At 47.3% G+C, this 23,130-nt stretch overlaps 2 protein-coding genes across 4 annotated transcripts in view; both read right to left on the bottom strand.

Moving 5' to 3' along the window:
- ERC2 (ELKS/RAB6-interacting/CAST family member 2) overlaps positions 1-23,130 on the bottom strand; it is a 1,112,164-nt gene that overhangs the window by 1,036,120 nt on the left and 52,914 nt on the right. The gene's annotated exons all lie outside the window — the stretch shown is intronic.
- Positions 8,469-12,568, bottom strand: LOC142830930 (uncharacterized). The gene is made up of 2 exons (XM_075938880.1): positions 11,175-12,568; positions 8,469-10,802 (listed from the first exon to the last, which is right to left on the bottom strand). Exons 1-2 carry the CDS (start codon positions 11,860-11,862, stop codon positions 10,627-10,629), a joined length of 864 nt encoding a protein of 287 aa, XP_075794995.1. The 5' UTR covers positions 11,863-12,568; the 3' UTR covers positions 8,469-10,626.

The following is a 23,130-nucleotide window of genomic DNA, read 5'->3' as shown; positions in this document are numbered from 1 at the left end:
TTCTCAGGGAGGTTGCTCAGACCCTTGACCACACCTTCAAAGATGCAGTTTTTTCACTGATGGTTGTGGCATGGTAGACTGTGTATGTTGACACCTTCTGCCACAGGGATGTCTGGACCTTTAGTCAAAGGATCTTTGGTGTTGTCTCTGCAAGGGTGCATCTTGTGGCCTCTGCTTTGGTGTATAATGCCTCCTTTTGTTGGGTGAGGTGTGCACTCCCAATGTGCAAAGGGTCACCCGAGAGTCCTTCATAGAGTGGAGTACCTTGTTTGGTTTTGCTGCAAATAAATGGATTCTGTCAAAAGGAAGGTTTTCCATTCTGGTCTGTAGTTCTTTCGAGATTCCCGAAGATTGCAGCCAGGAGGTGTGGCACATCACTACTGCTGTGACCATCACTAACTGCTGTGTCCACAACATCCATTGAGGCTTGAAGGGCAGTGCAGGCTATGGACTAGCCCTCTTAAATACTGGACTGGAGCTGTGGTGGTCTTTGCTCTAGAAGTTCATAAACTCCTGCGATCTCAAATAATTTGCATAATCAGAGTTTGTGAGAAGGGCCATGTAGTTGGAGATTCAGAACTGCAGGGTTTCTGAGAAGTAGACCTTCCACCAAAAGAGGTCTAACCTCTTGTGTTCCTTATCTTGAGGGGTGGACCTAAATTGTGGCAGTCTAGAGCAGTGATGGACTGCGTCCACAACCAATAAATTTGGCTGGGGATGGAAAAGAGGAAATCCATTCCCTTTACTGGCACAAAATACTTCCGATTCACCCTTTTATTTGTAGGAGGAATAGAAACTGGTGTTTGCTATATGGTCTTGGATGGCTCCATTATGGCTTTGTCAATAGGCAGGGCAATTTTTGTGAAGGAGGGTGGTTGCAATATTTGTAACAACTTGCGCTGTTTATCCCGCACCTTCTAGAACACGAATTTGCAACCCTCTGAAACAATTCTTGGAATTGTTTTAGGTCATCCACAGAAGGAGAGAAGGAAGGGAAGACCACCTCATCAATGGACGATGAGGACTGGACCACCCGAGAAGGGTGCTCCATGTTAGATTGTGGTTGGTTATCCTCCTCCTCCATCGGGTCAGCCTGCATGATAGCCAAAAGTGACTCAGATGGACATGTTGGTGATGAATGGGTTGCTCGATGACCTGTAGTGGCAGGAGATGTGTGCTGGCAATGGTGGTGTCGTTGTGGTCGGTACTGTGCCTATGGATCCCATGGAGGCCACTGTGGGGGACAAGGTGGATATGGCCATAGGTGGTTAAACCGTGGATACCGAGGTGGTTGCTGACTGGTCTTTTGTCTAGCTGAGCCCCAGGGTGGTGCTGAATAGGTGGGAGAGGAATGTTGTGATGAGAAACTGCTCCCATGTTCAGGGTAGAGCTCAATGCAGGGAGAAGACAGCATAGGCGAAAAAGAGATATCCTCTGTCCAATGCCAGTCTGGGTTATCTGCACCAACCATCGGGGAATGTGGTGACGACTCATTCCTGATGTCCAGCAGAGAGGTTGCTGGCACCTGAGCTGCTTGGTGCTGGGACTCTGACCTCTTATGGGTCTTGTCTGTGGTGCTCTCTGGTGTAGATGGTTGTTTAGTTGTCGGTGTCTGGGTTGCAGAAGAGTAGCACGTACTGGTGCTTCTGTATCCGCCCACACCAGAGGAGGTGTGTAGTGGGACGGAATGGCTGCCCACTGATGCGGAGGAAGAGGAACCCCTCCGGCCACCTGACCAGAAGCCGGGGGCAGGGCTAGAACTATAAAAGCCCAGCCAGCAGCCTCAGTCAGGGCTGAGCCTGCAGAGGGACCAGAGGCTTGCTCAGGACTCCCAGTCTGGGAGGCTGTGACCGAGGCCTGGCCTGGGCCTCCAACTCTCCTGGAGCCCGAGGCCGACTACCTGCTCCCAGGCTGGAACCGAGGCCAAGCCTGGACCCACCTTTCAGGAGCCAGAGGCCACATACCTCCTACCTGCATGGGAGGCCGAGGCCCCGCTCGGCCTGCCTACCCCAGCTGGCCCTGCAGAGGACCAGCCTGATTCCATGCCCCAGCCCCTGCCCAGGAACCGGGGGAAACGGGTGCCACTGCCTGATCCTGGGAACTGGCCCAGATGCCTGCCAGTGCTTGCACCAGGAGCCCAGCTGAGGCCCACAGACTTGCAAGCCGCAGAGGACTAGGCCGGACCTCCAGGACCCAATGGGATGAACCTGCCCTAGACTCCGTGAGCACCCAGCCAGAAAGTCAGGTACCAGATGAGGGGGAGACCAGAAGTGGCCCAGGGGTTAGTGGGGGCTGTTAAAGGCCCCAATGCCAGCGAGTTTCGGGCTGGAGTCCCCGCTGAGCCCATAGCAGCTTGCACTGCTGTTCCAAGGCCCCTGGGCCGGGGCACAGTGGAGTGGATGAGCCTGCACCCTCCGCCACCCACCTGCTGGGTGGCAGGCTCCTCCTCCTTGCCACCACCGCAGGCAATTGGCCTGCACTCCTCCTGAACAAGGAGCCCCAAATCTGTGTTTGTTTGCTGCCATGCCCTGAACCAAGGGCCTGACCTAATTGACTCTGGGTTTGTTTTCTGCCACGTCCTGAACCAAGGGCCTGGCCTAACCTCCTGGTTGTTGTTACCACACCCTGAACCAAGGGTCTGGCCCACCCGTAAACTGACTTTGCTTGGGGGTTGCCATGTCCTGAACCAGGATCTGGCTGATATTTAACTGACTCTGGGGTTGTCTGGTGCCACGCCCTGAACCGGGGCTTGGCCCATCCCACACCACGGCCAGGCCTTGATAGAGGCGGTCTTTGTTTATGTGCCGCCCGCCTGAAGGAAGGCCGGGCATGGATTAATGACTTGGGGGACTTGCCTTAAAGGGCCAGTGCAGTGGGGCGGAATGGCTGACAAATTTTTTATTCCAAATATTTGTAAAAATGATAAAAAGAAATAGTCTTTCAGTTCACCTCACAGAAGTACAAAGTACTGCAAACTCTTTTATTGTGAAAATGCAATTTACGAATGTAAAATTTTTTTTGTTATATAACTACATTCAAAAACAGAACAATATAAAACTTCAGAGCCTATAAGTCCACTTGGTCCTACTTCTTATTCAGCCTATTACTAAGACACGCTAGTTTGTTTACATTTATGGGAGGTAATGTTGCCTGCTTCTTGTTTACAGTGTTGCCTGAAAGTGAGAATATGTGCTTGTACTGTTGCCTGAAAGTGAGAATATGTACTTGCATGGCACTTCTGTAGCCAGCATTGCATGCTATTTATGTGCCAAGATAGGGACATATAAAAATGTAACCTTTGTGCTTCAACAACCATTCCAGAGGACATGCTTCCATGCTGATCATGCTTATTTAAAAAAAAAGTGTTAATTAAATTTATGACTAAACTCCTCAGGAAAGAAAGGCATGTCTCCTATTCTCTTTCACCTGCATTCTGACATATATTTGTATTATAGCAGTCTCAGATGATGACCCAGGGCATGTTCATTTTAAGAAAACTTTCACAGAAGATTTGACAAAAAGCAAAGAAGGTATCAATCTGAGATTTCTACAAGTAGCTACAGTACTCGACCCAAGAATTAAGAATCTGAAATGCCTTGCAAAATCTGAGAGGGATAAAGTGTGGAGCATGCTTTCAGAAGTCTTGAAAGAGCAACAATACAATGCAAAAACTACCGAACTAAGCTCCAAAAAGAAAGCCAACCTCCTCTTGATGACCTCTGACTAAGATGCTGAAAATCAACATGCATTGATCTGCTCTGTTTTGGATCATTGAGCAGAATCCATCACCATCATGGACCTATGTCCTCAGGAATGGTGACTGAAGCATGAAGGAACACGTGAATCTTTAGCACATCTCACACAAATATCTTGTGATGCCAGCTTCAACAGTACTATGTGAACACCTGTTCTCATTTTCAGGTGATATCATAAACAAGAAGCAGCAAACATGGGTGATTGGAGAGAGATAGCTCAGTGGTTTCAGCACTGGCCTGCTTAACCCAGGGTTGTGAGCTCAGTCCTTGAGGGGGTGCCATTTAGGGATCTATGGCAAATCTGTCAGGGATGGTACTTGGTCCTGCTATGAGGGTAGGGGACTGGACTCAATGATCTCTCAAGGTCCCTTCCAGCTCTGAGATGGTATTTATTATTTACTGCAAATTGTAACCAGACTAATTTGTCTGATCAACTGATTGAACAAGGAGGATTCAGTGGATATGTAGGCTCTAAAGTTTTACATTGTTTTGTTTTTTAATACAATTTTCGTACATAATTCTACATTTGTAAGTTCAATTTTCATAACAACAAGATTGCACTACAGTACTGGTATTAAATGAAAAATACTATGGATTTCTTGATCTGTGTTGCTCTTACTGGCCAGGAAGAACTTGAGAGAAAAACATGCTTCTCTAAAGTAAAGAAAGTATAACTAAAAGCAGGCAATGTAATAAAGTAATACATTCTACCAATATCATAGAATTATAAAACTAGAAGGGACCTAGAGATTATCTAGTCCCATTCCCCACACTCATGGCAGGACTATGCACTATCTAGACCATGTGTAACAGGTGTTTATTTAACCTGCTCTAAAAAAATCTCCAATGCTAGAGAGTTCCCAGCCATCCTAGGCAATTTATTTCAATACTTAAACACCCTGACTGTTACGAAGATTTTCCTAATGTCCAACCTTAACCTCCCTTGCTGCAATTTAAGCCCATTACCATTGTTTCTTGTCCCATCCTCACAGATTAAGAACAATTCTTTTCCCTCACCCTTTCAACAACCTATTATGTACTTTAAATGGTTATCATGCTCCCTCTCAATCTTCTCTTTTCCAGACCAAACAAACCCAGGTTTTTTTTTTAAACTTTTTCCATATGTCCTGTTTCCTACATAGGGTTGCCAGATGATTTAACAAAAATACCAACCTCCTCCGCCCCCCCGAAAACACACACACACACACACACACACACACACACACACACACACACACACACACTGGAAATTCTGTTGAAAAAAAACAAAAGAGGCGGGGGAGACAAAAGTTGTTGAGAAAAAAAGGGGGGGGGCGACCAAAGTTATTGAGGAAAAAAAGGCACTGCACCTTTAAATGGCTCCACGCTTCTCAGTTCCCTGTCTTTGCCAGATGCGGCAGGGAAAAATTGTCCTCGTCGGGCTTCCATCCGAAATAGGAAATACTGGACATTTCATATATCCGGTATTTTCTGTTTTTTTTTACCAGACGGGAGACCTGAATAACAGACAGTCCAGGCAAAAACTGGACACCTGGCTACCCTGTTCCTACACCTTTAAACATTTTTGTTGCTCTTTGGACTTTCTCCAATTTGTCCACATTCCTGAGTGATTCATGGTAGCACTTAAGAGATGCACCACCCCCCTATGCTCCTGCCAAAATTTTGATTGCTAGCTGGGTTGCTCCCTTCATGTACTCCCTCCCCCACACTGAACTGGTCACCTATGTCTAAATCTTTCCTGAAATGTGGCACCCAGAACTGGACACAATACTCTAGTTGAGGCCTAATCAACACAGAGGCGAGTGGAAGAATTACTTATGTCTTGCTTACAACACTCCTGCTAATACTTCCCAGAATGATGTTCTCTTTTTTCAGTCGTGTTACACTATTGACTCATAATTAGCTTGTGGTCCATTATGACACCTCCAGCTCCTTTTCTGTAGTCCTCCACAGTCTTGTACAGATTAGCAGCACCTAGGATACCTCTGGTGTCACAAATAAGGGAACCACCTTCTAAATTTAGAAGAAACAAAACAGAAAAAACAAAATATAGGCAGAAAATTATGACTGCAAGATGTCAGGTATTTTTCTCTGTCTCCCTTTCTCTGTCTCTCTCCTCTCAACTGTGCCAGGAAACATACCGTCTGACATAAAAAATATTTATTATAAGAACTCAATATATTCTCCACTCTAAATATTCTCTAGAAAGAATCTTACATTTCTGAAACAAAGCAATGCTATTTTAGTGGCACATTGCCATTTCTGAAGCAAAGTCTGTAGCAGTTTCAGAATAACTAAATCTGTATTCCCCAACACAGTCCCTCAAAGGCATCCACTTATGGATCCTGGCTCCTAGCCATCACCTGTCTTGGGCAAAAAGCTGTGGCTCTCTCCCTTCTGACCAAGAATTTTACTGTTGCACAGCTTCCTGCCTTACACTGTGATATCACCAACAAGCCAAACTGCCTAAGGGCCAGTGCCTATGTTTTCTCTTAAGGCTACAAATAGTATTTTGTCAGCAGATAGAAGTTATCACACAGTTTTTTGCTTTATTCTTAAGGTAAAAGCCTGATGATGAAAACAAAAAACAGATTGAAAAATACACTAAAAATATCAGAAGTGCTACTCTGATGAAGTACTAGCAGGCCAAAGACTTCCCAACCCTTCTTCAAGGGGAAGATCCCTCTTTGAACAAAAGGTGCTATCCATGAGCTGGATCAGGAAGAACGCCCTCTGTGAATTAAATATGACTTTTACACATAAAACCTTGTTTTTTCTCATGGGGTATGTCTAGACTACATGGCTCCATCGACGGAGCCATGTAGATGAGTTTACTAGACACAGGAAAATGAAGCGGTGATTTAAATAATCACCACTTCATTTACATCAAAATGGCTGCCACGCTGTGCCAATCAGCTGTTTGGCGGCATAGCAGGGCAGTCTGGACGCGCCGCAGTCGACAAGGGAAGCCTTTTGATGTAAACAAAGCGGCAATTATTTAAATCGCTGCTTCGTTTTCCTGTGTCTAGTAAACTCATCTACATGGCTCTGTTGCTGGAGCCATGTAGTCTAGACATACCCCTAGTCTCTTTAAAATCCATCTCAAACCAGTATATGCATATTCCTCCCAGGAGTAGTATCCCCCACAATCTTAGTCTCAATGACTACCTTAGGGTATGTCTACACTACCCTCCTAGTTCGAACTAGGAGGGTAATGTAGGCATACCGCACTTGCAAATGAAGCCCGGGATTTGAATTTCCCGGGCTTCATTTGCATAAGCGGGGAGCCGCCATTTTTAAAACCCCGCTGGTTCGAACCCCGTGCAGCGCGGCTACATGGGGCTCGAACTAGGTAGTTCGGACTAGGATTCCTATTCCAAACTACCGGTACACCTCGTGGAACAAGGTGTACCGGTAGTTCGGATTAGGAATCCTAGTCCGAACTACCTAGTTCGAGCCCCGTGTTGCTGCGCTGCACGGGGTTCGAACCAGCAGGGTTTTAAAAATGGCGGCTCCCCGCTTATGCAAATGAAGCCCGGGAAATTCAAATCCCAGGCTTCATTTGCAAGTGCGGTATGCCTACATTACCCCGCTAGTTCGAACTAGCGGGGTAGTGTAGACATACCCTTAGTTACCCTCCATTTTTAGTTCCTCTGTAGAAGCTATGGAGTTATGTAGGGGGACCTACGGCTTCTGGCAACTGGTGAAGGAGTTATTTGAATTTTTTGGCATTTATCCAGAAAGGGTTAGGAAGCAGTTTAGGTCTCTTGTGCCTGAAGAGTAGTGGAGCTCTGAGAAGCCAATGTAGGCACCTTGAAAAAGATGCATGAACTCTTACTTTATTGCTTTGGGATATAGTAGGAAACTATGTCTGCAAACTTTGCTCTATTCATATGATTATCAATTTCAATGGAATTCTCCTCATGTTTTAATTTACATAAGTGATTACATGCTTTTCTGGATCAGAGCCTCACAGCAACCAGTTCTCACACTATTCTTTCTCCTGCTGCCCTTAAATGCACCCAGTATCTGCCACTGCATCTAGCAGCAACCAACAAACATATTAGCTAGAGGTCCCTCCCATGAAATATTTAATCTTGACACTAAATTGTCATGATTAGATTTTGACATTAACATTACACTAAACTGAATGGGGACTTTTCACCTCTCAAAATCCTGGTTCCAAGCTATCATCTGCAGATTCAGAGACACAGCATTGCCTCCATTTACACTTGCCTCTTCTGAAGAGGTTTTTGTTTTTCACTACTATAAAACCATTACAAATGCACTTGTGTAATGGAAATCTGGATTCTGCCATAAGAAATGACTTCTGTAGCCAGACAGGCTGTGTCTAGACTGCAGGCTTCTTTCGAAAGAGGCTCTTTTGAAAGAGCGCGTCTAGACTACAATGCGCGGACGCTCTTTCGAAATTGAAAGCCACCCGGAACTGCTTCTGCCAGGGTATGGGGGCAGCATTTCCTTCCGGGTGCTGCCTGCCTGCCCTTTGCAGAGACGCGTGGTGAGAGGGACACTCCTGAACACCCGTTGCTCTGCTCCTGCAGCTGCCTTTGCTGTCCCTTGAGGAATTTTGCAAGGCATTGCAGTGCTGCTTTGGAGTGCTCAGCTTCCTGGGACACCCCAGCAGCTTTTTTCTTTTGAGGTTTTTCTGCTTGCAGACCCTTATTTGTGGCATGGAGCCAGAGCTGCCCCTGGGCAGGCAATGGCCCCACACCACCATACTGCAGCTGTTGCTGCATCTTCGTGAGACAATCATGAGGCTCCTTCCCGAGCTGGACCCAGACCAGAGGGACGAGGGGTTCCCCCGTCCGGCAGCCACACTGCCCTTGCCTCCGAACTTTTTCGTGGACAGGCGTGTTTGGAGGTTTGACACCAGCTCTGACTGGTGGGACCGGCTCGTGATGGAGATCTGGGATGACCAAGACTGGCTACGGAACTTCCGCATGAGAAAGACCACTTTCCAGGAGCTCTGTACCTAGCTTGCCCCTGCTCTGCAACGGCAAGACACCCACCTGCGGCCCGCCATCCCCCTGGAAAAGAGGGTCGCCATTGCCCTCTGGAAGCTGGCAACCCCCGACAGCTACCGCTCCGTGGGACACCAATTTGGCGTGGGGAGATCTACTGTCGGGGCCGTCTTGATGGAGGTAAGTCATTGTCTGGGGACAGTCACAGTTTGGGGTGGGGGGAAGGGAGACTGTCAGGAAGGGCCAAGTGGAGTGGGAGTGGGAGTGGGAGTGGGAGGGAGCTCCTCCACTCACCCTGAATTGTGGGGGGGGGGGGGTTCTGAGGAGGGGATTCCCGGGCTGTTTGTTTGAGAGGGAAGGTGGGCGGTGGGTTCTCCTCCTAAGACATAAGGCACCCCTTCTAACACTTTGTTGTCTGTCTCATTCTGCAGGTGGTGAGGGCCATCAATTCGGAGCTGCTCAACAGGCTCATCTGTCTACCGGATCTGGACAGTGTCATGGCCGGCTTTGCTGCCCTCAGCTTCCCCAATTGCGGAGGAGCGCTCGATGGGACACACATTGCCATCCGTGCACCGCCCCATCGAGCAGCACAATTCATCAATAGAAAGGGCTACTTTTCTATGGTCCTCCAGGCCCTGGTCGACCATCGTGGACAGTTTTCGGACATTTGTGTTGGGTGGTCAGGGCGGGCACACGATGCCCGCATCTTCAGAAACTCGTACCTGTACCGGAGGCTTCAGGCAGGAACATTTTTCCCCCATCGCCAGTTTGCAGTTGGGGATGTGCACATGCCGGTGTGCATAGTGGCTGATGCCGCCTATCCCCTGATGCCGTGGCTGATGAAGCCCTACACCGGCCACCTGGAAGCGACCAAGGAGCAGTTTAATGCTCGCCTTAACCGGGCTCGCAACCATGTCGAATGTGCGTTTGGCCGTTTAAAGGGCAGATTCCGGTGCTTGCTCACACGCCTCGACATGGGGGAGACCAACATCCCCGAGGTGGTGGCCGCGTGTTGCGTCCTCCATAACCTCGTGGAGAGGAAAGGGGAGGCCTTCCTACCAGGGTGGGGGAGAGCTGCTGATGCCCAGGAGAGGCTCTTTGCCCAGCCCCGGACAGCTGCCATCCGCCAGGCTCACCGGTCTGCAGTTGGCATCCGAGAGGCCCTCCGGGAGCAATTCTCCAGTGGAGGCCACTGAGTGCACTGAGGGGCTTCTGCCTGGGGACTGGGCCCTGGCCCCCAATAGAAGCTTCCCTCCACAACCCATCTCCTGACCCAGTTTGGACACATCACTTACACCAGGGTGTGTTTCAAAATAAAATGTTCTCTTTACTTATTTATAATTTTGTACATATTATCAAACAATGTGGCAAAATAACAAAAAAAAATTTCATTTTTGTTGTTGCCAAACTATATACAATAAACAAACAGTTCCTTTAACCCTTTGTTTGTGCTTAATAAGTGGGGTGATGGGGGTGATTGAAACCTGGAGGGGGGAAGGGGACTGGAAACCTGGAGGGGGGAAGGGGATCAGGTTGAACAGGGCTTGGCAGATTTCCCTTTCCTGGCTGGGCCTCGTGTTTGGGGTGCTCCCCGGCTACGGGATCGGGTGATGCACCTGTCGGTTGGCTGGCTGCTGGGGGGCTCTTGGGACGTGGAAGCCTGGGGGAGAGGAGGGCCAGGGGGAGAGAGGGGCTGGGGAGCTGGGGGGGCTGGGGGAGAGGGAGGTCCAAGGGGGGAAAGGGCTGCTGTTGTGGAAGGGGGGTTTGGTGGGGTGGGGTCATGGGGTGCTGGAGGAGCAGGACCAGGCACAGCAGCAGGCAAGCCGCTGACCTCCCTCAGGGTGGCGTACAGCACCGTGCGCTGCAGGACCAGCTCATTCATGAGCCGATCACGCCACCGCTCCTCTGCCTCCGCCCTCTGTAGCAGGATGGCGTTCTGCTCCTGCACAGCCTCGACGTGCTGCCGGAGGATGTCGGCGTAGACACGCCTGTGTCTGCGGCTCCCATGTCTCCGAGGTGGAGATGGAGATGGAGGTGCTGCGGCCCTCTTCCACGGCTGGTCCGGCTGTGGAGGAAAAGAAGAAGACACAATCAGTCCTATAAACTGGACTCTGTAGCACTTACAATACTAACAGGATGGTTTATTAGGGGATGAGCTTTCCAGGGCAAGACCCACTTCCTCAGATCAGAGTAACACGGCTACATTTCTATCACAATCAGTCATGTGTGCAACAGCTGTCCAAAAGGGCATGCCCTCTCCCTTGAGACAGGGAAAGCAGACATTCTGAAGGTCACACTGTGTGTGAGTGTGAGTGTGAGTGTGAGTGTGAGAGAGAGAGACACCTGGGCATCAGCCTGAGCATGACAGGTTTCCCTTGTGCATCACCCACCTACCTTCCCCCCCCCCCCGGGTGTGACACAAACTCACTGTACTCACCTGCTGCTTCCTCTCCCGCGCCAGATGACGCCTGGGAGGCCTCAGAGGTCTGGGTGACTGGCTCCAGGGTGAGGGTCGCCGTCTCCTCGGTGTCCTCCTCCTCTGGGCCCATGTCCCCGTCTCCAGACTGCTGTAGCTCCCGCTCTGGAGCGTCCACCACCGGGTCTGCCAGTCCGGACTGCACGAACCACCGTGGTGTGCGTGCTTCTGCACTGCCACCCAGGATCTGGTCCAGCTCTGGGTAGTAGGGGCAGTAGTGGGGGGCTGCCCCAGAACGGGAGCTCTCCTCCCTGGCTTTGGCGTAGTCCTGCCGCAGCTCCTTCACTTTGGAGCGCACCTGGTCCTGGGTGCGGGGGTAGTGGCCCTTCTGGGCCAGGGCTTCAGCCATGCGGCCATAAATGTCGGCATTTCGCCGGCGGCTTTTGAGGGCCTGTAAGGCCTCCTCCTCTCCCCACAGCTCCAGCAGGCTCTTTATCTCTGCGCCGGACCAGGATGGTGCCCGGCGCTTGGAGCCCTTGGCTGGGTCCCCAGAAGGCTCGGAGGAAGGGCCAGGACGCTCTTGGGGCTGTGACATGCTGCAGCAAGGTCGCCGTGTGCTCTGGCTCCTTGTCTGCAACAAGTGGCTGTGAGGGTGCGCCTGTCCCTTTAAGGAATGGCTGCAGCCAGGAACCACAGACGTGCAACCCATGGCCCAGATTGTCCACCAGGGCTTGTTCCTGGAGGCCAATAATTTCGAAAGAAAGGGCTCCCCCCGTCCAGACTCACGTTCTTTCGACGGATCTCCCTCGAAAAAGGCGTTCTTCCTCGTGAAACGAGGTTTACTGCCGTCGAAAGAAAAGCCGCGTTCTTTCGATTTAATTTCGAAAGAACGCGGCTTGAGTCTGGACGCAGGGGAAGTTCTTTCGAAAAAAGGCTACTTTTTTCGAAAGAACCCCTGAGTGTGGACACGGCCTTACACAATTACAGAATCATGGAAAACATGGGACTCTGGAAGAATCAGATGGCATTTCAGAATTTACTGTGCCTCTGTAGCTGAATCTCACTGTGTTATACTTCCACCTCCAGTTTATGCTGACCTGTGTTTTTCCTTTATAGAAATGTAAGATGTTCCCTTCATTTCAAGGTTGGAAAAGCCTCGATTTCACATTTTTTTAATGTTGTCTACCATCTCAGAATGCTGGAAGTCAGGGAAATAACTTCATTGTGGGAGATACTTCTCAAATTTCTTAAAGCAATTTACTTCCAACTCCATGAGCCAATGTTTTAGAAGTATTAAAAATCAACCATGTACAGTATTGCCTGTAGCATCGTGCAAAAAGTTACTACTACTTAAAATATATAAAGAACACTTCTGAATGTTACCAATAGACCCAGACCTGCAGGCTACGTCTACACTGGCCCCTTTTCCGGAAGGGGCATGTTAATTTCACCTATCGTAGTAGGGAAATCCGCGGGGGATTTAAATATCCCCCGCGGCATTTAAATAAAAATGTCCGCCGCTTTTTTCCGGCTTTTAAAAAAGCCAGAAAAGAGCGTCTACACTGGCCCCGATCCTCCGGAAAAAGCGCCCTTTTCCGGAGGCTCTTATTCCTTATTCAAAGTAGGAATAAGATCCTCCAGAAAAGGGCTTTTTTTCCGGAGGATCGGGGCCAGTGTAGACGCTCTTTTCCGGCTTTTTTAAAAGCCGGAAAAAAGCGGCGGACATTTTTATTTAAATGCCGCGGGGGATATTTAAATCCCCCGCGGATTTCCCTACTACGATAGGTGAAATTAACATGCCCCTTCCGGAAAAGGGGCCAGTGTAGACGAGCCCATTAAGTTTAAATGGCAGATCAGAACTAATGACAGACTGCTCTCCTGAGGGCTCTTTGGCACCTGGGCAGAACACATTCTGAGAACCTGTTGCTGGTTCTTAGCACCTCTCCTGATTAGTTACCATCTTAAAGTTCTCTTTTTCTGACAGTATTACAGACATCAGAATGTGTCTTTGAAGACAATCTGAAATATTTTCTAAAAGTTTACAAATAAAGCAGGAAATAGGGAAAGTTATGATGTTTCAAGAAAGTTTATCTATCTCTCTCTCTATAAAATGTTTTGCAAAGTACCTAAAAAATTTTGTGTATCAGAGATGGCCTACAGGGAACTGTTCTCTTCTGTACACTAATTGAGTATGACACTGTCAACTATCTGACAGAAAAATTAGGGGCAATATCGAGAACATTAAGATTAAAGTACATAAATGAGGGGTAGTGTCTGAGCCAGGATAGATGAAAAGTTATAACAAGAAAGAAGTTAAACATCTCACAGTCCCCATTTGTCACCCTACTTGCCACCTCAGATGATGAAAATGTAGTCACTCTCTGAAAATTAATTTGTCAAATTAGGGCCTCAGGATTAAAAGTGAGAAGGAAAATATTTTATAGAGATACAGAAAAAAAGCAAGATGTCCTCAGGGCTTTGCCATGATCACAGAGAATCCTCCAGAAGGAAGATCAAAAAAGAAAATAAAAGAGATCCTGGATATTTGTGAAGAGATGTGCTAATTCATGAATTAAAATCTTATTTTTTTTCACCTGACTCATTTTACTCATTAGAAAACTTATTTAAAAAGTTCAGTTAGTCAGGTAACTAGTTATTTGTCCACTGCATCCAAAGTTTTTCATTTCAATAGAACCCAAAGCAATTTACACATGAGTCTCCCAATTTTCTCACAATGTCCCTTTTACATCACTATAGAAGTGTAGAATGGTTCTCTGTAGAGCACTGCTTCCCTCCAACCTCTTATTCAGAAGATGGGTAAGAGGTAGCAGGGGAGGGGACATAACCACAGCACATTGTACTGAGTCTGCTCAGGGCCACAAGTGTGACCTGTAAGTAGTTGTGGGAAGCTCAGAAGAGGCTGCTTTAAGTATGGGGAGCCAGAATTACAAAGGTGAGAAACAAAATACAGGACTATGTAGCACTTTAAAGACTAACAAGATGGTTTATTAGATGATGAGCTTTCGTGGGCCAGACCCACTTCCTCAGATCAAATGAGGAAGTGGGTCTGGCCCACGAAAGCTCATCATCTAATAAACCATCTTGTTAGTCTTTAAAGTGCTACATAGTCCTGCATTTTGTTTCAGCTACAATAGACTAACACAGCTACATTTCTATCACTCTTCAAAGGTGAGAAAGTCAGCTGTGTTTCCCACACTGCCTGCTGTGGCTGCACCTCCCAAGCTGTGCATCTAGAACACACAGCTCAATCAGGGCCTCTGTATACAAAAAAATCATTTCTCCCTCTACAGAAATGCATGAGAGAACAACTACTAAACAGCACATAGCACTAATTCAAAACAAATCAGGGAAGGAAAATGAAGACTATATTACCCAACTGAAATGGCCAAGGAAATTTAGTTACAGTGAACACAACATAATTACCAAATTTGGTACCTGTCTGGATACTGATATCTAGAAGTATGGTGCACTCAGAAGAAAGAAAGCCACCCTTTGAACCACCAACACTTCTTGTAACACTCTCGGATCTATTGTCTGTGTTTAATCTGAGAGCTGATGAGCTCACAGCCCTTTGTCATATGGCAGCATGTAAAGTTTTACTAGTCTGTTCAGCTATGCAGTATCAGTATTTTCTCAGAAGCTGTCTTGTTTTTAGGTCTTTTTAAAGTATAAAAAGGCTTGAAACATTCTGTGAAAAAAATCAACTTATTTTACATCAGAAAAATAGCACTTTGGAGAAAGGAAGTCTTTGATTTAAATTCACTGGTTCCCTTTCAGCTATGGATAAGTTTACACTACAGCAACACAGTTATGGCTCTGCAGATGTAGCGCAGACACTTCTCACATCTGCAGAAGGGTTTTTTTTCCTATTCCATTCAAATAGGCAATCCACCTCTCCAAAGGTGATAGCTAGGTCCATAGAAAAATCCTTCCATTGCCCAATCAACCTAACTATGTCATACAGGGTGTGGGTTTTTTAAAACAGTCCTGAATGCTGTAGCTAGGTAGATCTAATTTATCAATGTAGACCAGGCTTAAAATGTGAGAACATATTATATATAGCTCTAAAAACTTCACCACATCCCAGATCAAAACCAAGATCAATACTGATATTCCTGATACTTTAGAGTAAACCATTTACAGAGAAACACACCTTTCATACCTCCTTTATAGCTCATAAAAATGCAAATAATGGCATAGCTTTTATGAGGTTACTTTTGACACACATGGCTGTTGCACAACTGAAAGAGATAAATCAGTTTTGATACAGGTGTGAATCTTGTATATTCTTATTTAGGATTTATATTATAATCATTCCCAGGTCCCCACTAAGAATCAAGTAAGAACACCACATCCAGCACCCCCCCCCCCCATTTGGAGTGGGCAATAAAACAGTGGTGTTTCATCAGGGTTAGCCCCTAGTGGGCAGTTGTCACTATATTTACCTGAACCTCCTCAGGTACAGGCGATCACATCTATCAATGGTTGGGAATGGCGATGTGCTGCCACTGGGAGCTGTGATTCCCTATACCTGCAGAGACACAGGTAAATACGGCACTGTGGGGGCTAACTCTGGCTTGAATCCAGCACATGGGCCAATATTTCCCATCCTCATGACAGGGCCTCCATGTTTGTGGTCCTATTTTTCACAAAATACTGATGACCAATACTTTGTTCTGCATGAAAGAAAATCAAAAAGTGCCAATATGGCTAAACAACAAAGCAAAAGAAGCAGTCAGACACAAAAAGACATTTTTTAAAATGTGGAAAGTAAATCTTAGTGAGGAAAATATATGGGAGCATAAATCCTGGAAAATGAAATGTAAAATTATAATGAGGAAGGCCAAAAAAATTTGAAGACTAACCAAAGACTGAAAAAGTAATTGCATTTTTAAAAGTATATTAGAAGCAGAAAGCTTGAAAACTAACCAGTGGGGCCACTGGATGACCGAGATGCTAAAGGAGCACTCGAGGATGATAAAGCCATTGCATAACTAAACAAGTTCTTTGCATCAGTCTTAATAGCTAAAGATGTTAGGGAGATTTCCAAACATGAGCCATTCTTTTTAGGTAACAAACCTGAGGAACTGTCCCAGATTGAGGTATCATTAGAGAAAGCTTTGGAACAAACTGATAAACTAAACAGTAATAAGTCATCAGGACTAGATGGCATTCACCCAAGAGTTCTGAAGGAACTCAAATGTGAAATTGCAAAATTACTAACTGTGGTTTGTATCCTATCCTTTAAATCATCTTCTGTACCAAATGACTAGAGGATAGCTAATAGTCACTTGCTATCCTCGAGGTCCCTTCCAGTCCTAGTATTCTATTATTCTAATATGACATTTTTAAAAAAGGGCTCCAGAGGTGGTTCTCGCAATTACAGGCTGATGAATCTTATTTCAGTACCAGACAAACTGGTTGAAATTATAGTAAACAACACAACTGTCAGACACATAGATTAACATAATTTGTTGGGAAGAGTCAACGTGACTTTGAAATCATGCCTCAGCAATCTACTGAAATTCTTTGATGGGGTCAACAAGCATGGAAACAAGGGAGATCTAATGGATATAGTGTACTTAGGTTTCCTGGAATTCTAACATGTAGAATAATGATAGAAATGTAGCCGTGTTAGTCTGGGGTAGCTGAAGCAAAATGCAGGACAATGTAGCACTTTAAAGACCAACAAGATGGTTTATTAGATGATGAGCTTTCGTGGGCCAGACCCACTTCCTCAGATCAAATATTCCTTGATCTGAGGAAGTGGGTCTGGCCCACGAAAGCTCATCATCTAATAAACCATCTTGTTGGTCTTTAAAGTGCTACATTGTCCTGCATTTTGCTTCAGCTACCCCAGACTAACACGGCTACATTTCTATCACTATTCTACATGTTAGAATTCCAGGAAACCTTCGACAAGGTCCCTCACCAAGTAATCTGTCTTGAAATAAAAGGGAAGGTCATTTCATGGATTTGTAACTGGTTAAAAGATAGGTAACTAGTGGTGTCTCCCGGGTTTCTGTACTGGGACCAACCCTATTCAACATATTCCTAAGTGGTCTGGAGAATGGCGTAAACAGTGATGTGGCAATATTTGCAGTTGGTACAAAATTGCTCATGATAAGAAAGGATTTCACAAAACTAGCTGAGTGAGCAAGAAATAAGAGATGAAATTCAATTTGATAAATGCAAAGTTATACATATTGGAAAACGTAATCCCAGCTATGCATGTAAAATTATGGTGTTTAAATTAACTGTTACCACTAAAGAAAGAGATCTGAGAGTCATTTTGGAGAGTTCCCTGAAAACATCAACTTAATGTGAGGCAGTAGCCAAAAAAGCAAACAGAATGTTAGGAATCATTTAAAGAGGTATAGAGAATAAGACAGAGAATATCTTATTGCCTCTATATAAAACCATGGTACACCCACATCTTGAATACTGATTACAGATGTGGTCTCCTCATCTCAAAAAAGATATATTGGCATTGGAAAAGGTTCAGAAAGGGGCAACAAAAATTACTAGGGGAATGGAACAGATTCCATATCAGGAGAGATTAATAAGACTGGGACTTTTCAGCTGGGAAAAGAGACGATGGAAAACTGATCAGGTTGCTATCCTTACAGACTAGGGGCATAGCCATTGGTGGACCTGAGTGGGCTATGGCACGCCCACTTTACACCCAGGTCCACCCTCTCTACTCCACCCAGCAAACCAACCAGGGAAAGGAGCCTGGATACCAGGGCTTACCCTGCTCAGCCCCGTGCTCTGGCTGGGGAATGGGATCAGGTCTTGCTCTAGTCATCCCTGGCACTCTAGCTGGGAAGTGGGGCCGGGACTTTCTCCATTCCATCCCTTTTTAGGATTGGGACTTGCTCCACTCTGACCCATAGAGCAGAATTGGGGCTTTCCCCACTCTGACCCAGCACTCTGGCTGGGCAGCAGGGCCAGGGCTTACACTCCAATCTTCCTGTTCCACTCTCCCACTCCCCCATTCTTGCTAGGGTTGCCAGGTATCCGGTTTTCACCCAGACAGTCCGGTAATTCATAGAATCATAGAATTATAGGACTGGAAGGGACCTCGAGAGGTCATCGAGTCCAGCCCCCTGCCCTCAAGGCAGGACCAAGTTCCGTCTACACCATCCCTGACAGATGTCTATCTAACCTGTTCTTAAATATCTCCAGAGAGGGAGATTCCACCACCTCCCTTGGCAATTTATTCCAACATTTGACCACCCTGACAGTTAGGAATTTTTTCCTAATGTCCAATCTAAACCTCCCTTGCTGCACTTTAAGCCCATTACTCCTTGTCCTGTCCTCAGAAACCAAGAGGAACAAATTTTCTCCTTCCTCCTTGTGACACCCTTTTAGATATTTGAAAACCACTATCATGTCCCCCCTTAATCTTCTTTTTTCCAAACTAAACAAGCCCAGTTCATGAAGCCTGGCTTCATAGGTCATATTCTCTAGACCTTTAATCATTCTTGTCGCTCTTCTCTGTACCCTTTCCAATTTCTCCACATCTTTCTTGAAATGTGGCACCCAGAACTGGACACAGTACTCCAGCTGAGGCCTAACTAGTGCAGAGTAGAGCGGCAGAATGACTTCATGAGTTTTGCTTACAGCACACCTGTTGATACAACCTAGAATCATATTTGCTTTTTTTGCAACAGCATCACACTGTTGACTTATATTCAACTTGTGGTCCACTATGACCCCTAGATCCCTTTCCGCCATGCTCCTTCCTAGACAGTCGCTTCCCATCTTGTATGTAAGGAAGGAACAATCAGTTCCAAAGGGGAGCCCCCACCCCTTCCCCTTGGGGTTAGGGTTGCCAGATGTGCGGTTTTCACCTAGACAGTCTGGAAATTGCATCTTCTGTCCAGTTTAAAAAAATCAAACCAGAAAATACCAATATTTTCTGTTTCTCGGATGGAAGGCCAGCAGGGACATTTTTCCCCTGCTGTGTCTGGCGGGTTTTTTTTTTTTTTTTTTCCTTTTCTTTGCTCAGCCAGTTTTTTTCCTCAGCATGTTCAGTATTTTTTGTGAAACTATCTGGCAACCCTAATTCTTGCCCATCCCCCTGAAGCTGGGGCCCATCCAAATGGACCCTTCTGGCTATGCTACTGTTACAGTTTCAAAGAAAATAGCAATGAATCAGTTGAGCCATGGAAAATCCCAGCCCCTGCTTTTTGGGATTCAGATAAAGACAAACTGTCTTTCAATTAATGTAAGTTTTTTTACTCTTGTAATTGAAATGTTAATGTTCTACTTTAAATATCCAACCAGCGGCAAAGATACCCTGTCTTGCAAAAAATCCAGACAAAAAAAAATAAAGACAGAAAAAAAAGATCTTCTGATAAAGACAGAAGAATTTATTTACCATTTGAGTTTAAGAAACCTCTAGAGCAGGGGTGGGTGATAAGCCGGAGGTAGTTTGCCAAGGTTAGCCTCTGGCGGGCTGCTAGCGCTTTATTTACCTGCGTGTCTGCAGGTACTACTGCTTGCAACTCCTGTTGACTGTGGATTGCCATTCCTGGCCAATAGGAGCTGCGGGAAACAGCATGGACCAAGACACCGATTTCTGCAGCTCCCACTGGCTAGGAACAGCGATCCACAGCCAATGGGGTCTGCAAACGGCCACACCTGAATACACACAGGTGACTAGCACTGGCGGCCTCTCAGGGACTTAGCCAAGCAAACTGCATCCAGTCCACAGGCTGCTTATCGCATGACCCTGTTCTAGAGAATAACTTAATGTAATAATAAAGGAAAAGTTTACAGTAACTTAGGAACCAGAGTTATACTACACAGGGCATAATATCTGTGCACAGAAGGCACTAAAGTGACACTGCCCTAAGAAAGCCCTCTATAATAGTGTGATTGGAGACCACTGATTTACACAACCTTTTTACGCCCAAGATCACTTTTTAAATGTCAGAACAAGCCAAGATCTACCATCCCATCCTTCCCCCAAGACACCACCCCTTCCTTGAAGTCCTGCCCTCTCTGTTCTCCTCTTCTCCATCACTTACTATCCCCAGCCCTTATATACTCTCAGGGTACGGCTAGGAAGAGGTTTTTCCAACATTTGGCCTGTCTAGACTGGGACAAATGTCAGAAAAACCCCTTCTTTCGGAAGGAAATTTGGGGGTGCAAGAGTTTGGGGATATGAGAGGCTCAGGACAGGGGGTTCCAGTGTATGATAGCCTCAGATCTAGGGTCTGGCGGGGTGCAGGAGTGTTATGATGCTGAGGCCAGATGGGGGTTTGGCCCCCAATTGTTTTTTTTTGGCGCGGCTTCATTTTTAAATAAAATATTATGTCAAACACAAAAAGTGTTAGCATTGTTTTGATTTATGAGAAGGGTGAGGAACCTGTTTTGAGTCAGTGGTCACTGACCCACAGAAAAGTCAGTGGGGGGGGGGGGCCCACACAAATGAGATGCAAAAAAATTATTCCTCCAAAACCCCCCAAGCCTCACTAATGTGGCCCCAACTATGCTAATGGGAGCAGGGGACATGGTACTGGGGAAGGGTGCTAGTGGGTGCTGGGGCAGGGGACAGGGTGCCAGTGGGGGCAGGGGACAGGGTGCTGGGGTGGGGAAAGGGTGCCAGTAGAGGCAGGGTGCCAGTAGGGGCAGGGGACAGGGTTCTGCAGCAGGGTGCCAGTGAGGACAGGGGACGCACCTTCCCCCAGGACTCCTCACCCCTTCCCCCCGCAGAGGAGGTAAGCTCCAGTGCATGCCTCCTCTGGGGACTCCTACCCCACCCCCCCGGCGTGCCACAGACCTGGGTTGTGGTACCGCGCCAGCTGTTTGGGGGAGGGGGAACAGCCAGCGCACTTCCTGAAAACCCAGAAATGGCACGCAGCTGCCAGACTTCCTTCCACCCTGCAAGAAGCTGGCACTACCTCCATTGTCAATGGAGGTAGGTAGTGGGGCTTCCTGGGGGTCGGGGAAATGGGGGGCCCAGAACACCTTGCGATCGACTGGTTGAGCCCTCCCAATCAACCAGTTGATCACGATTGACGAGTTGGTGACCACAGGTGTAAATTCTAACAGTAAAATTGCTAACTGAACCCAAACGTGTGAAATTTTATAGAACAAGAGAATGGATCCTCAAACAACCACTAAACCCTGTAAACAAATTCAGAAATGTGAGGGTGGTAAAAAGCAATTTATTGTGGTCTGCCTTTGGAATCCATTCATTCACATCTGTTCTCTAGATAGCTCTTTGCCAGATTCCATGCCTCCCCTTCCATTTTCTACCATTGACCTCGCTCTCACTCTGCAGCCTCTGTCTCATGCCAGGAGCTGCAGCTTATGCATCTGAGCACTTCTATTTCCGGGGCTTCCTGGGCTCAGTAAATAGGTCCTCGGAGAAACTCACGAAAGATCGGGAGTGGGCTTTCTACCTTCCCCTCACTGATAGGAAGTAGATTGCTAAACCCGGGGAAGTCTCACCCCATCACAACTGGATATGGGAGCTTTGAGACCACCCCTGCTGCCACCATGGTGATGGTTTCCTGAATCTCTATCAGCATGGGGAAGACACGCTAATAGCTGACATCTCTGGGAACACAGAATAGCCCTGTGCACTTGGCATGGCACCGCTGGTCCTGCCCAATCAGTCATCCCGAAACCAATGTGACAGTACTCCCTGAGTCCACCATGGTCTCTATGCCATTCATCTTCACAGGCCGGGTATACTGATGGGGGGCCCATCGCTATTCCTACCAGATTTATCAGGCTGCAGGGGCCTATCAAATCCCGAGATCACACTGCATACGTTCCTCTATATTTGGGCATTGTGCCACTATGTGACCTACCTCCCTACATGAATAGCATCGTTACCCTATTAAGGCATCCCTCTGTTTCTGATGTTGCTGGGCCTTACCCCCTGATCTTCCTGCCCCCGGTCCCCAAGTCCTTTCATGGCCTCCTGCCATTCTGAGCCCAGTCCAAGGCCTCAAGAACACAGGCTCTTGGTGCCGAGGCAGGCTTCCAACCCCGCCAGACTTCTTCCCCAAGGGGTTGAGAGATGCCCTTGGCCATTAACGGTCTCTCTACAAGGGCAACCATCTCATCATAGGACAAGGGTTCATTTTGGCTGACCCATACCCACAAGTCTGGCGGTAGTCCCCGCATATCCCAGTCCAGGACGATGATTTCCACGATCTTTCCTGCGCTGTGGATCTTGGGCTGCAACCACTTTCAGGTCAGGTGGATGAGGTCGCGTAAGTGGGACCTCGGTGCTTTGCCCTCTTAGTATCTCCACTGATGGCTCTGATCTGGCTAAGATCTCCACCTTCAGATGAGGGTATTCGGCAGCCATCTCCTCCAGCATATCAAGGTATGCCTTCTGGGCCTCCCTGCACAGGAATGGAACCAGGAAGCTAGCTCACTGGGCTCGGGGCCAGCCTTCCCTTAGGGCCGTCCTCTTAAAGGCTAAGAGGTATGCCTCCACATCGTCCTTTCCCATCATCTTCTGGAGACAACTGCTGGTGCACAGGATGGAGCCCCATCTTGGCCATGCACCTAGGTAGTCAGGGACTTCAACTGCATATTCACCTCCAGAAGGGTAGCTCGGTCCTGTGCAGCCTGGCTCATTAGCAGCTGATTTGTCTTCTGCTGTACTCTAACTGCCTCCTGCTGAACAGCTGCCTCAACCCTAGTAGTTTCCTGCTGCGCTGCAGTGGCTTGTATGAGCACCTTCACCACGTCCTCCATCTTGTTTTCCCTCTTCTTAAATGGTCAGCCTAGCCTGACCCGGGTGGGTCCACTGTGGGGTCTCACAGCTGCAAAAGCATCCCACCCCTAACACCACATGTGGCAGGGTAACTCCACTCCTGGGTCCCAGTACCCTACTCAGCCCTTCATCAGGCAGTCTCCGTACTGCATTACTAGCCCTTGGCTGGGTTTAAGCTCTGATCCCTCAGCCACGAAGAGCATT

This window comes from Pelodiscus sinensis, chromosome 11 (genome assembly GCF_049634645.1).
Source record: "Pelodiscus sinensis isolate JC-2024 chromosome 11, ASM4963464v1, whole genome shotgun sequence".
In the NCBI taxonomy this organism is placed as follows: domain Eukaryota; kingdom Metazoa; phylum Chordata; order Testudines; family Trionychidae; genus Pelodiscus; species Pelodiscus sinensis.
This window is presented reverse-complemented; position numbering and strand designations above follow the sequence as displayed.

What these genes read in the sequence shown, in the direction of transcription:
- LOC142830930 (XM_075938880.1), bottom strand. Translation starts at nt 11,862, where the DNA reads ATGGGTTGCACGTCTGTGGTTCCTGGCTGCAGCCATTCCTTAAAGGGA. An exon ending in CGCGGGAGAGGAAGCAGCAG is followed by an intron (nt 10,803 to 11,174) that starts GTGAGTACAGTG and finishes TTTCCTCCACAG; the next exon opens with CCGGACCAGCCGTGGAAGAG.